Source organism: Engystomops pustulosus, chromosome 5 (genome assembly GCF_040894005.1).
Source record: "Engystomops pustulosus chromosome 5, aEngPut4.maternal, whole genome shotgun sequence".
Taxonomy (NCBI): domain Eukaryota; kingdom Metazoa; phylum Chordata; class Amphibia; order Anura; family Leptodactylidae; genus Engystomops; species Engystomops pustulosus.
In genome coordinates, this window is record NC_092415.1 from 65,424,419 (window position 1) to 65,439,857 (window position 15,439).

General features: G+C 38.6%; 1 protein-coding gene across 4 annotated transcripts in view; it reads right to left on the reverse strand.

Moving 5' to 3' along the window:
* SPIRE1 (spire type actin nucleation factor 1) overlaps nucleotides 1–15,439 on the reverse strand; it is a 111,369-nt gene that overhangs the window by 42,777 nt on the left and 53,153 nt on the right. For all 4 annotated transcript variants that reach the window (XM_072152272.1, XM_072152273.1, XM_072152274.1 and 1 more), the window contains exon 3: nucleotides 11,728–11,955. In XM_072152272.1, the coding sequence (XP_072008373.1) occupies nucleotides 11,728–11,955 (228 nt within the window). The remainder of the gene's footprint in view (nucleotides 1–11,727; nucleotides 11,956–15,439) is intronic.

The window sequence follows — 15,439 nt, forward strand, 5'->3', positions numbered from 1 at the left end:
TCCCCCAACATTAATAGAATAATATTATGGCTAGAAAACAAATTATAAAATCAGGTAATCTATCAAATTGAGCCCATTCCACAGATTACATTAAAACCTCTATTAGGTTCTGGACCACAGTGTACAATCTCAAAAATTAGTGACCTACCACTCTTGGCAAGACTATATTTAATGGAAGGGGAGTTACAGGGGTTGCCCACTTTACCTCATGTTTTTTGTAATGTGTGTGTAAGTGTTGTGGGCAGGATATTAGGTCATTTACGAATAGATATATTTTAAGTGAAGTGAAGCCTCCTGTCTTTTACCTCATCAGCCAGACATTCTTGTTGATAAAATGGCTGCAGTTGGAGGGTCATGTGATCTCTAACTGGCGAATATTCATGGACAGCTGGAGATCACATGTCCCGCCATCCGTGACCATTTTATGGACAGGAATGTCTGGTTGATGAGTTAAAAGACAGGAGACTTCACTTGACAACTTGACATATCAAGAAAGAGGAGCAGAAATTGTAATAGTTGTATATTGGTAAATTACCTAATATCCTGCCCCCCACCCTTACAAACACATTACAAAGAAATTAGGCGAAATAGCCAACCCCTTTAACGACTTTGTGATATACGCCCTATGAAAATTCCACATCCTGCTACAAATAGCCCCAGCATTTTCTTCATTAAAATAATTTTTGTATAAAATTAAAATTATATTTAAAAGCAGGACCAGTAACATAATAAAAGTGCTTATGCCTCACAACCACTCCCACACCACCACTACCGAATCACTGACTCTGACCAGTAATTGGTTGGGTGGTATCCCATGTTGTTTCCTGTAGTATTAGTGCAGTGCAGCAGGACCAGGAATACCAGGATACTAATATATTTAAATATACTTTATTTTTTACATACTGGAGGGCCCTTTTAATACTGGTAGGCACAATTTTGTGTCAGCATTTAGCCAGTTGGGATTTCACTGAGGCTGCATCACTAACACAAGCTTCATCTAATATAACAATAGAATAAAAGAGAAACCAAATGTTTATTATAATTATTATATTTATTATTACCGTATATTTTTGCATTTAATTTTTTTTTGTATAAGGTTTTGACAATTATCAATTGACAGCTCATCTAAAGGATCTACCCCATCTGAATGTAAAATGAATGCTGGTATCTGACATCAAATGAGAAAGTAGAAACAAAAATGTCCTCCAGGCAAAACGTCATTACGTGAGAATTATATTTATGTGCGATGTGCACCATCTGCATCAGCTATAAATCATCATTCACGAGGCATTTCTTATGCAAATGGGCTTCGCCCACAAAATACATATAACATGAAAATAGCACTACAACATTTACTCAAACAACGCAAAAGAAGACTGGGTCTTTCCAGTGTTATCACATTTAAAGGCCAAAACCAGAAATGGGCCCTTAAATGGGCATTATTCACACAGCCGTGTGCTCACCTGGCATAGCACACAGCCAGGTGGATAAGCAACGGGTAAGTGAGAGAACCCAATTCCTCTCCACTTCATTAAAAGCTGGCTTGGTTACGATGCGGTGAGGCACCCAATGTCAGAGCCATAGACCTTTATGTGGGCTTAAAAGTTCTAAAAAGGTTGTGCAGCACTCTCCATAAACAGAGCTTTGAAAAATGGTCCAGGGCCGATCCAGAAAACAGTGCCCAAAAAAACAGTTGTACAACAAGTTTTTTTAAAACTCTGAGCGGAGCTCCAATTATTGTTCAAGTTCTTCCTTTTGGGATGTTTTCACCAGTGGTCTATTCCCGTTGGAAGAGGTCTGCTTTTAAAAATTGTGTGGAGCAATTTTCTTTGTTCTGTGGACTAAAAGGTGGAGAAAACATCCCAAAAGGAAAAACTTATACAATAATTGGAGCTCTGGTCAGAGTTAAAAAATTCTCTATATATATTTTTTAACTCGTTGTACAAGTGTCTTTATGTGGGTTGTGACCTGGCCGAAAATTGTGAGTTTGGATAACAGGGCCCCACACTGTTGTGTGCATGAGGCCTAGGAAAAAAGTTCTACTTCAGTGTTTGGCTAAAAAACACCGAATCAAAAAACTGCAGATCTAGATTGAGCCTCGACCATCCGATGCAATACAGTGAGGTATGAACAGGACTCCAGACTTGGCATAGTAGTTTAATACCTTTGCAATACGAAATAAACTTAAAGTCCTTGCTAAAGTCCTAGTCCCTATTCATTAAATGAAAATATACACCATAGTGCAGATTTTGAAGTTCGGTTTTAGACGGTTTAAAATCTAAGCAAATACATCAGTAAAACAGTCTAAAAAGAGTCTTAAAGTGCACCTAGAACACCAACAGAATTGTTACATTTGGAGATATATTAAATGATAATGGCAAGATTTATAATCAAAACATTGAAAAGAAAAACCCATCTGTTAGCCATAGCAAGTTCTAAAATCATAGATATAATTTCTTACAGCGAGACTGCACAGTAATTTTGTTACAGATAGTTTTGTTCGCCTTTGACCTCTTTGCGTCGAACTGATCAATGTATCCAAAAGTGACTTTCACTTCCACCTTCCCACCAAAAACAAATATAGTAATTCCCTAGTTACATAACTAGAGATCCAAATCATTAACATTCCAAAGAGACTTACTCCAACATGCTTACAGAGGAGTACAAGCACCAGGACAAACTTGGCTTCCGCCTGCTTTTGTTAGCCCCCAGCTTGACAAAGGATTATGCCGACACCACTGGCAAAGCCACCTATTTAAAAGCTCTATGTCATTATGGCACAGGAAGCTGAACCTAGTGCACTCGTTCTCATAATAGAAATAGTCAGCGCTCACCAACACAAACTTTTAACCCTCTGCATGATGCTCTGCATGGACTTTACAATTATGGACAAGATAAGATAAAGACATGACAAACACAAACATCAGTATCACCTTTTTTTTTGCAGTACAACGTAAAGAAAAAAGATCATACCCTAAAAAATACTAAATAATATTAATTCGTTCACAGCAATCTAAAGCCGTTCAAATCTGAAGACCTTTTTCTTCACATATAGAACACAGACAGCATTTCATGGCAACCCTGTGCTACTGCTCCATTTCCATAAGAAAAGTTTGAGAATAGTAGGAGATGGCAAATAATATAATTTATCAATAAGTAAAGTTGGTAGTTCCAAGTATGTTTTTTCAGGCTCCTTTTTATTTGTATATGTCTGCCATGATTTGTAAAGGGCTATGGAATATGATATGCTACATAAAAAGGATGATTATTATTATTGCTACTGACCAATCCATAGGAAAGGTCAGTTGTCCTACACTGTAGTTGGGACTGGAAGAAACTAGCTCTGTTCGTAGGGTTTTAGAATAGCCCCAATAATTTTAAAGCCGTGCCTAAAAAATATTTTAACGGGGTTTGCCACTTTCAGTAAATAATTGATATTATTTGTGCAATGAAAAGTTACACAATCTTTCAATATACGGTACTTTTTGTAGCAATTTTTCATGGTTTTCTAGAACTCAGCTTGCTGTACTTCTATAGAAAGCTTCCTTGTTTACATCCAGTGGTAAGAATCTGTCCATGCTGATGTGATGGACATGCATGTGCACAAGCTGTTATTATCACTGAGAGTAATGGGAGTTGTTTGATAATGGTCAGTTTATATCCACTGGAAGTAAACTTAGAAGCTTTCTATAGAAGAAAAGCAAGCAGAGATCTATAAATCTGTGAGGAACTGATACAGAAAGTATATAGGAGAATTGTATAACTTTTCTTTACACAAACAATATAAATTATTTGTTAAAAGTGGACAACCCCTTTAAGTGCAGTCAATCTACAACTGATGGAGAGGTCTACTTTCTGCTCCAACCATAGTCTAGCGATACACACCACCAATCCACTACTAATGACCTTAACTATGGTCTGCAAAAAAAAAAAAAAACACACAAATCTATGTGCTGTACACATAAGACAACCCATATGGTAATGTTTACTTCCATTGGGAGCTTCCATCACAGACATAATCGCAAAATCCTGATGGGCCCCTTTACGCTAAATGATGTCCATCAGGAACTGATTGGGTCTGTCATTTCCCATAATGTAACAGAATAGATTAAAATACTGATGGAGATTTGAGAAAAGCTTTATACTACAGTATATTTTCTGTAACCAGCTCAATTGTATAGGTGAAATGACTTCTACATTCTTGGCGGATCCTGTAAGAATCATCAGAGTAGGATGTAACTTATCTAATGTGTGCAGCCAGTTGACATACTAGCTTTTAATTCCTTGAAAGTGGCCAAGGTGCACCTATACCTGATAACTAGCACACAGTGCTATTTGCTCTTATATACAGCAGAGATCACCTGTATTAATACATCTTCTTGGCAGCTCCCAATCTACAAAGATTAAGACACTATAAAAAGAGCCTGATTGTTCGCAGTTATAAATAGAGGCTTCTTGGACAGAGATTATTATTTTGCATATGACTTTAATATTGGTGCTCTGCAAAAGGCGGGTAATATTTGCTCAGCTTCACAGAACAGAAAAAACAACAGTATTACTCACAGTACCATGGACTTAGTAGTTAACAGAGCAATGGGGTGTGGAAGAAGTTAAATTACATTGTCATGGTAACCAAGGAACGTTCTCCTTAAAGTAACACATTAGAGGGAAAAAAAGACGTAAATGCTAATAAATTATCTGAGACGCTATAAATGGTACCTCCAGTTTAATATCAGGCCATTATGACTATACATATTTATGACTGTAGAGTAGTATGGGATAGTGCTGTGCATATTTTGGCCTCAGTGCAATGTTAACTCATAAAAGCACAGGGGGTCATTTATCTTTAGCCTTGAAATTTCCACCTATTTTTTGGGGGGGAGGGGGGATTGTTTGATTACATGTCTAGTAAGCATTCAGGGAGTCTCTGTTACTTTAGTAATTAAGTCCTGCACATGACATTCACATTAAATACCCCAACAACTAAGTCTGACATCAGGATTACAGCACAAAGGATGTTCTGCCTCTTCAAATAATACTCTGGGACAATCTGGACGGCAAGATGAATGAGTATGTAATGGAGCAGCTGTGCCAGTCCCCCCTGGGATATTGGATAAATTGGCATCAGGTTCTTTGTCATGGGTAAAATAAATTATTTATAGGGGTAATTTATCTGTTGTATAGTTATCATGAGCTGGAGCATGATAGCAATGAGCTGACCAGGATTTCATCTCAAGCCATTTCTTATATCAAGAAACTTTGTGAAAAGATGTAATGATATGGCATTGTCACCTAGATGTAGGTTGTAAATGATATTCCTGATAGGATGGTGTTGCTGAAAGATCAAACATGTGTTGATATAATGTATAACAATAATATCCCATTTTGAAACAGCAATTTAAATAAAGCAGCAAAAATATTTTAGCAGGTAGAAATGGAAGAAATCCCACTCACTCACACAACCATGGCATTCCAATGGCTGATATAGAGAGATAGAATATATTATATTCTATATAATATATATAATATGTATATTTTATAATATATATTATACACATATACATACTTACTTACTATCTATCTATTTTTTTTTTTTCAAAAAAATTATAATAGCACTCATATATAGAAATACCACTCAGGTACACATCTCAGAGCCCAGATCAAGGTTCTTCCAAAATATAAAAGAAAAGAAATTGGCAGCACTCCGAGATTCAATGAGAAAAATAGTAGTACTTATTTATCCATTAAAAGTAGCCTTCTTGACCGTCTGTTCATGAGTGTGTAAGTTCCTTTGGTTAAATGAGTAGTAGTGCGTCTGCTTTGGTCACTTGTATGGGACGGACAAATACAGCACAGTACACCAGTGTGCCAGTCGCGCAGATGTCAAAGTATTGGTCATGCATGTGCACTGCTGCTTCAATCACCTAGGGCAGTGATGGCAAACCTTTTGGGGACTGAGTGCCGAAACTACAAGCAAACGCCACATATTTTTCACAAAGTGCCAAATGCCAATTTAAAGTAACTCACAGTTTTCAAACATATTGGCGTCCTGAGGACACCAATACAGTAGAAAGAAGAAGAAATTCTGATTATTATTGTAGTTTGCTCTAAGGTCCCTTAACAGAATGAATGACAGGTCCGGAGAAGGAACTACAATGATAATACAGCTCTGTCAGCACCTCATTGCTCCTCCTGCACTTCTAGTTACTTTAAAATAGATCTGAACGTGGCATGAACTGCGCTGCCTGTAACTGCAGGAGGAGGTCTTGAGTCCTAAATGGTGACCTGGGTTGTGGCCTGGGTGCCCACAAAGAGGGCACCGAGTGCCACCTCTGGCACCCGTGCCACAGGTTCGCAACCACTGACCTAGGGGGCTTGGGAACCGCTTTAAAAGGGACAGTGTTTGGGTAATGGCCTCGTAAGGGCAGGAGCTAGAACAGTTTTTAGGACAGTGAAAGTAGAAAGCTCCCAGCGGCCGCCACCAGTTCCTGGCCCGGCAACTAGACGTCCTTTCTGTGGTAAGATTGTTACATATTTTTGTTATATATAAAATTTTATTTAGAAGTTTAGGTCTAAAGTTTGATCTTTTAAAGATATTCAGTTAAAGTTAAGTTTTAATTGGCCATACTGTGCTTTTAGTTGTAATATAAGCCCTTGGTACTCCCTAAGTATAAGTATACTAAGAGACTGCTTTTGGATATATTGACCCCTATTCTGGTGATCACACATGAGATGCCAGTGGTTGAAATCACAGCGGTGATAAGCTTATATCTTATCCTGTGTTAAACCACCAACAAAATTAAAGAGATAATTTCTTACCTCTAAGACTGCAATGTAAGTAACATAGGATAAGTTACCCTTGTGTTTTCAAAAGTTATTAAAAAACTGCATAAACTCATCATCCCCTACACAACATATGTGGGTTTTATGTCCCCCAAACTATTAAGTGTAAAGTGATAAAACTATAGTTAAAACTATAGTTAAAGTAGATATGTTTGTGACTTTGTTGTAAAGTTATGAAACAGATTCCTAAAATAAAGCATCCCTCATTCACCAATAAGCTTTTAACATTTTTGAATGCAGAAAGTACCGTACATAAATATATCAAAAAGAAAATTTGAGGAGAAAATATGACTCAACAGCAGACACAATTATACATTAACACAAATTACTATACAAAATCTATAACTATGAGTGTGATAAGGTCTATTAATTAAATATAATGTACATTTGTATTTATATATTAATATTTTATTCCAAGCCAATTCTTAAACACGAGATTTGGCCATATGAATGTCACTTCATACAAGATTCATATGAGTCATAACTAATGCTACTATGGATACAGACAAATGCTATGACACCGACAAGACGACCCTTGTGTCTGGTTTCCATGGTCACTACACAAGTTCCAAATTAACATAGCCTCGAACTGGAGAGCATGACAACATTAATTATACAGCATCATGACTAAAATGAGAACTTTTCATTTAAATCCCAGCTGTTCAGAAAAAACTTATTACAACAAAGCCAGCCCATACTTTGTTATTATACGTGGTCAGTGGGCACGGTCTTCAAATAGAAAAGGTCTCATGGAGATCATTCTCCTGAATACTTAAAGCCTCTCAGTCCTCACCCAGTGTTAAAGATGGATGGCTGCCATACAGTTGCAACCACCCCCATAGGCTTTTATGGCTTCCATGAAGTCTACACTTCACTATCCAGAGGAATGGAAAACGTGACTTACTCCATTTCTCCATCTAGCATTTCCTGCTGAATGACAAAAAAAAAGTATCCAGCTGCCAGTAACTAGAGTCTATGGATAGGTTTAGCTTATATGCATGAGCTTTCCTGGCATTTCGTGGTTATTTTTGACAACGTTTGCTGAAACTGCTTTAACTGCCAATTCCTGGATCCAGGTGAAAATAAATGCTCCAGACAAAAAAAAAAGTGGGTAGGGAGGAAAGTATACAGACCCCATTACATTTTTATCTCTGTTTCATCGCAACCACTTGGTAAGCTGAAAAAAAAGTTGTTTACTCATTAATGCCCACTCTGCACTCCACTTTTGACAATGCGGGAGCCTAATGAGCAATGAAAAAATAAGTGGGTACAGATGAGCAGAGAACAAAACAGTGAGTAAAACATAAAACCAAATTAATATGGTAAAAGGGACATAAATGAGTTAGAACATTAGGCTCATTTTGTACAAAAGGGATATAGTAGCCATTATAACAGATCAATATGCCAGCAAATAAGAAACCATCTTATAACAATTGCTATGAAATAAAGAGACAAAGAAGAGAAGGAATAGAGGTGTAGAAGGGGGCAATGGAGTAACCGCTCAGGTCCGGTTGGGAATGGTAATATAGTAACTGGACTATAAAAGGGAGTATAATCCCACCATGAACAGAATATTGCCAAAACTTTTCATGCCTGTCGTTTGGGATAGAAGTGAACTTTTCACTGCCCATGTACCAGTTCAAGACCAGGTTTCTACCAGTCTGCAAATATTCTTTTCTTGATGGGCTAAAAAAAAGTTGAGTTGTTGCAAGATGTGAGTAATGTAGCGAATTTTATGAAGTAGTAACACCTTTCAAGGATGTTTCCAAATATTATGCCCTATGACAGAGTAAATGAGATTATAAACCCCTTCTACAGGAGGTTGGCTCTAGGGCAAGTCCACCGTATATTTAGCATATCGCCCCCGCCACAGTGCAGTCTCTAAAGCAGTTGGGGAACTATCCCATCAATGCATCAGCAATTCACTTAAAGCAGTGGTTCTTAACCGTGGTTCTATCGAACCCTAGAGGTTCAGTGAGTGGGTCTCAGGGGATCGGCGGAGCCTCCGCCACGGAGGGCAAGACACACACATATTTGATTTATCACTAAAGAAGGGTTCGGTGAATGTGCATATGAAACTGGTGGGTTTGGTACCTCAAATAAGGTTAAGTACCACTGACTTAAGTAAGTGAACTGGAGCTACCTGTAATGTTCTGAAGAGAGTAACCCAGGGTCACTTTAAAGGATAAAAATAGATTATTTATATTAATGCCTCAGATGATAAAATGAAGTAATAGAGCATAGATATCTGAAAAGAGAATCACAACTTATCTATTCACTAACGCCAGTCCTTTCATATGTTAAGCACTACTACCAAAGATGGCCTAGTATTCGCATCTGCAGAGGTTACATATAGAACAAGGTCATCAAATTGCTGATACAGCACATTTCAAATCTTATGGACAAGGCAGTCTGGGCATGACTCAACATAAACCATAGGCCACTATTTACCTCATGACCAGTGTAAAGTTGTACATTTGTAAAGTAAAACACATGAAGCCTTTAGTCACATCATCTAAATTGCTTTCTGAGACTTGCAGTCTAAACCTGCAGATATTAGTGAGTCACTGGAACACTTTCCAAGTTAATTAATGCTTTGTAAATACTATAACAATTGCTGTGCACAAAACTGTGCTAGTGTGTGAACTATACAGAAAATAAATGGGCATGTAACTCATATACTACATTAAGAGAGTTTCTACAGAGGCTCTTACCTACTAGCTAAAGATAACTGCATGAAATGTCAACTCTCCCTTTACTAAATGATCCTGTGTCCTTCTCCCATCTGTTATCCAGCAAAAAAAACAGATATATACCAAATTCCAGGCTTCTTTGCAGACACTTTCCCCTTGGACCTCGTATATAAGATGGCGGCTGATGACTGGTTCAAGTAGCAGAATTTGTATTTATTAAATTATTTTATACTGTTCCCTTATAAAGAATGGCTGGACCATTATACAATCTCTGTTACCTCTTGTGTCATCCCCTTCATAGACTGTAAGCTCTTGCGAGCAGGGCCCACACTCCTATTTTTCCATATGACTGTGTGTAACATATTATTATTTTTGCATATGTCCCCTATGATTTGTTAAGCACTATAGAATTTGATGGCGCTATATAAATAAATTATATAAATAAAGATTATTATTAGCTAAAGCAGAAAATCACAGAGAAACCAGGTTCTTTATGACAACAGCTTACTGGTCTCAGCGTGAACTTGCTGGTAGCATCCAATTTCTTTATTAGTGCCACCCAGGATTATTAGAACCACCCAGGATGTGCAATGCAACAGGGTACCCAGCTCTACCTGAAGTACCTCTCGTATAAAAGTATAGTACATCAAGGTCATGGACTCGTATCTGATGCCAACTGACAAGCTAAGATTCTGAAGGAAAAGTAAAAATTATGCAAGTTAAATCTACACTCACCGGCCACTTTATTAGGTACACCTGTCCAACTGCTCGTTAACACTTAATTTCTAATCAGCCAATCACATGGCGGCAACTCAGTGCATTTAGGCATGTAGACATGGTCAAGACAATCTTCTGCAGTTCAAACCGAGCATCAGTATGGGGAAGAAAGGTGATGTGAGTGCCTTTGAACGTGGCATGGTTGTTGGTGCCAGAAGGGCTGGTCTGAGTATTTCAGAAACTGCTGATCTACTGGGATTTTCACGCACAACCATCTCTAGGGTTTACAGAGAATGGTCCGAAAAAGAAAAAACATCCAATGAGCGGCAGTTCTGTGGGCGGAAATGCCTTGTTGATGCCAGAGGTCAGAGGAGAATGGGCAGACTGGTTCGAGCTGATAGAAAGGCAACAGTGACTCAAATCGCCACCCGTTACAACAAAGGTAGGCAGAAGAGCATCTCTGAACGCACAGTACGTCAAACTTTGAGGCAGATGGGCTACAGCAGCAGAAGACCACACCGGGTGCCACTCCTTTCAGCTAAGAACAGGAAACTGAGGCCACAATTTGCACAAGCTCATCGAAATTGGACAGTAGAAGATTGGAAAAACGTTGCCTGGTCTGATGAGTCTCGATTTCTGCTGCGACATTCGGATGGTAGGGTCAGAATTTGGCGTCAACAACATGAAAGCATGGATCCATCCTGCCTTGTATCAACGGTTCAGGCTGGTGGTGGTGGTGTCATGGTGTGGGGAATATTTTCTTGGCACTCTTTGGGCCCCTTGGTACCAATTGAGCATCGTTGCAACGCCACCGCCTGAGTATTGTTGCTGACCATGTCCATCCCTTTATGACCACAATGTACCCAACATGATGGCTACTTTCAGCAGGATAATGCGCCATGTCATAAAGCTGGAATCATCTCAGACTGGTTTCTTGAACATGACAATGAGTTCACTGTACTCAAATGGCCTCCACAGTCACCAGATCTCAATCCAATAGAGCATCTTTGGGATGTGGTGGAACGGGAGATTCGCATCATGGAAGTGCAGCCGACAAATCTGCGGCAACTGTGAGATGCCATCATGTCAATATGGACCAAAATCTCTGAGGAATGCTTCCAGCACCTTGTTGAATCTATGACATGAAGAATTGAGGCAGTTCTAAAGGCAAAAGGGGGTCCAACCCGTTACTAGCATGGTGTACCTAATAAAGTGGCCGGGGAGTGTATGTTACCTAAACTTATACACTTCTCCATGTAATGACAGAACAAAGACACGTTACCAAGTCGGTGTTCCATCATTATATGGTCTTTCCTTTCTTTTTATAGCTATGAAATTTTCACATTTTTGTGATATCAGTGAGTTTTTGTCATTTTTAAGATTGCTTTGTGTTCATAACAAATAGATATGAAAAAAATTGCCTATAACAGCACAATTACAATTGTCACATCACCCAACTTAATAAAGCTGTTACCTTCATGACATTCTTGTACGAATGCCGAAATGCAGGCATCTCCATATCGGTATCTTCCTCTTCTTCATCCAAAGCGTCGTAACCTTCATCGTTGCTGCCATCGGTTTCATCCACATTAGTCATGTTATCTATGAGCTGCTCCAGAGGAGGACTGAGCTCCCTCTCTTCATTGTCTTTCAAGCCGTAGTCAAGTGCTTTGTAAATTATAATTCCCAGCGATACAATAACCTGGAAAATACAAGAAAGTACATTAATATAGAAAGTCCCCAGCTTATGTACAAGATAGGTTCTGTAGGCTTGTTCTTAAGTTGAGTTTGTTTGCAAGTCAGATCTGTATATTTTATCATTGTAATCCCAGCCACAATTTTTTTGATCTCTGTGACAATTGGATTTTAAAAATGTTGGGTTGTCATAAGAACTAAGATTAACAATAAATCTTAATTGCAGACAGCTTTGATAACTGTTTATTTAATCCTAGGGCTAAAGTACTGTAAAATACCAATTACCAGAGGCCCGTTTATAACTAGGGGTGTCTAAGTCAGGTGTTCTTAAGTAGGGGACTGCATGTACATGAAAAAGTAAGTTTATGTTTTATAAGCCACTAGGCCTAAGGGGATTTAAACTAGAACAGATTCAAGATTTATGGGTTGTAGGCCATGTTAGAAATGTATCTCCCTATTTACTATCGGTCATTTATAGTGGTGGTATCGTACCTGGCACCAGGGCCAAAGTGCAACTACTAGCTTTTCTTAGCTCAGATGGAATGTATAATGCACAATATAATAATCTATGAATAAGATTATGTGGTACAACTTTATGGAGAAACATATGTGCTCCATAAGGGACATAACATTGTACAATGTAAGGCCATTTACATGTACACTGAATCAACATGCAATTTAGGCAAATTCCTAAGCTTCTGTACATATTAAATAAAAATAAAATTGTAGCTGTATGCATTTGATGTATACTTTTTAAGGACAAGGCACAGATTAAGGCATGTCTAAAGAATTTACTTGACAGAAGAAAAGACCTAGTTATAATCCCCATGAATACATTTAGTTCCGCTGCTTATTGTTTGTTCTGTATGAAACCCATAAAATACTTCAGAGACACTAAATGCAAAAAACAGAATGGTTGATGTGTCTCAAATACAGATGCACAAAGGAATCCATTTTAAAATTAAACTAAATCTCCACTCAATGACTTACTGTAGACCAAGATTTAAAAAAAAGTAATAGAGCAGGCAGCGGCTTTCTACGGGGGCGTGCATGAATTTAAAGCCATGGAAGCTGAAAGGCGATCGGGAGCAGTCAGCCTGAGCACCTCCGGCCGCTTTACAAGGTTATTATTTCATTAATAAAGATGGCAGAAAACTCGTTAAAAACTGTCCCCATTCCCTAGACTAGTTATGGCGAACCTTTTAGGGAGCGAGTGCCGAAATTACAAGCAAGACCTTTGTGCTGGGGCGATGGCCTGGGTGCCAAAAGAGAGGGCTCCGAGTGCCACCTCTGGCAGCCGTGCCATAGCTTCACCACCACTGCCCTAGACTGAAAGAGCAGCCTAATTAGGACACTCTACCACCATCCATCTGGGGATAGATGTCCTTTAAAGCAGCCTCCGAAACTGTAACAACAGATAAATGAAGCCGAGGTCCAGCTGTGTAGCAGCTCAACATGCATTCAATTGAATTTATCTGTAGTTACTGCTATCCAAAGAGGGCCCAATTGATATTCCATCATAATCTGATATTTATGACCTATGCTCTGGACAGGCCGTCAATATTTCACACCTGAAAAACCCTTTTAGAAGAGAATCTGTCAGTAGTGTGTCAGTAGTGTTCTCCATTGTGTGTAGAACCAACAGCAGAACTGTGAAAAATGTATTTCTAATCCAGGATTGTGGCTGGACTTGGTGCAGGAGACCTCTTCAGTGAACACAACACAGCCTCTTAACAATTTTGCTCCAAGTCACTGAAGTAACAGGCTTCTTTACTCAGGGCCGATGGGCTGTGCCGAGTTCAGGGAAAATATCTCACACACACAAGTGCAGTAGAGTGCTCCAGTTCCAGATACAATCCAGAAAAACAGATGTAACAACAGTGAAAACAGACATAATAGCAGTAAATTATGTGAATTCACTTTTCAAAATACCACATTACAATGAGGAGTCAATTTATCATTTCTGGGGCATCAAATTTTGCAAAGTCAACAATCAAAATTTCAACCCCGATCCCCACCCAACCCTAAAAATAAGTGAGGACCAAGCGGTTAGCAGGTGGTATCTACAGCAACTTAAAGGAAATATACCATCAAGATTAATCATGATAATCCAGGGGTATTTTCTCATAGTTCCAGGCAAAGTAACTGTATATATAATTGTATATTTGTTATCCATGGCCCCTTTTTTTTCAAAAATCAACTTCTAAAATTATGCTAATGAGTCTAAAGGGTTCTGTTGGGGTAATTACCAGAGCCCCTTATGCTGTAGGCTGTTACACTGTGCAGGAGCACTTCCTCTTCCCACTTTTTATTAATATGGTGATAATAAAGTCTCAGCACAGCACTAGGCAGAAAACAAACTGTTCCCATGGATTCCTAGCGGAACATCTGACTAGACTATTCTCCTACAAATGGAAGAGAGGGTGCCAAAGACAAGAAAGGTGACTAAATTGTCCCCAAAAAGTAGGTTCCTTTTACATTGTTGATTTTCTTGTTGTATCAGCTTTGCTGTCACACAATAATTTTGCTTAATAATAGACAAGGGAAACAGAAAATGCAAACAATATTAAAGACAGTCAACAAACGTTAAGAATGTATAAAAGAACCAAGTGTAGTCAATCTGGAGTCTTACAACAGTTAATGTAAAAATTAGATAACTTTGCATTTAAGACTGATTTGTTAAAACTTGCCCTGAGGATGACTAGTCAGATGTCCACACAGCGTATCCCGTAGATTTGACATTATACAGTATAACCTCTGTTCACGCTTACAACTATGAAACGCAATGCTGATGTCAGTTCCTAACAGTCATTCATTGTGTATAAAAATCAGATTAGATTGTGTAAGAACAAGAAATAAAATGTCCTGGTGAGAAGTGAACATTCCGCTTCAGTGAGGGGAGCCTGGTAACCTGAGAGTAATGGCCAAGTGTTAAATCCCCTCCAACCAAATTCTCTGTATGATTCTTCATCACAAGCAGACGCTATGCCGTACAACAACATTTTTGTGTTATTGGAAATTTACACTATGCATCATTTACCTTATGCAAAAGCTAAAGCCCCTGTCTTATTTTAGCTTCATGATAAATGGCTGCCCCTCCCTGCCATAATCAGGCTGCATTCATACGCTGTATTATTTTCTGTGACTGAAGATCACTTTCATTCATTTTAGAGAGACTTTAGCAATTGATGAGCTTGTTACTAATACAACCCATCCGCGTCCTTCGGGCTCATGCACACTGCTGTGGCTTCCACAGAGCCATATGCAAACCTCAAAACTCAGAACAAATCCTATTCCCGAGGATATATCATGAGGAGAAATATCAGTGGAGATCATTCCTATTCCTGTCTGTTCTAGCAGATTGGACATTTTCTTTTGTCATCGGACTTGATACAAGGACTGCAAACATCAGACCGTGGATCCGTCCTTTGTGGCCAGAGAAACGCACAGGCAGAAATTAACAAAAAAATGTTTAAGGTCTCCTAAAGTAG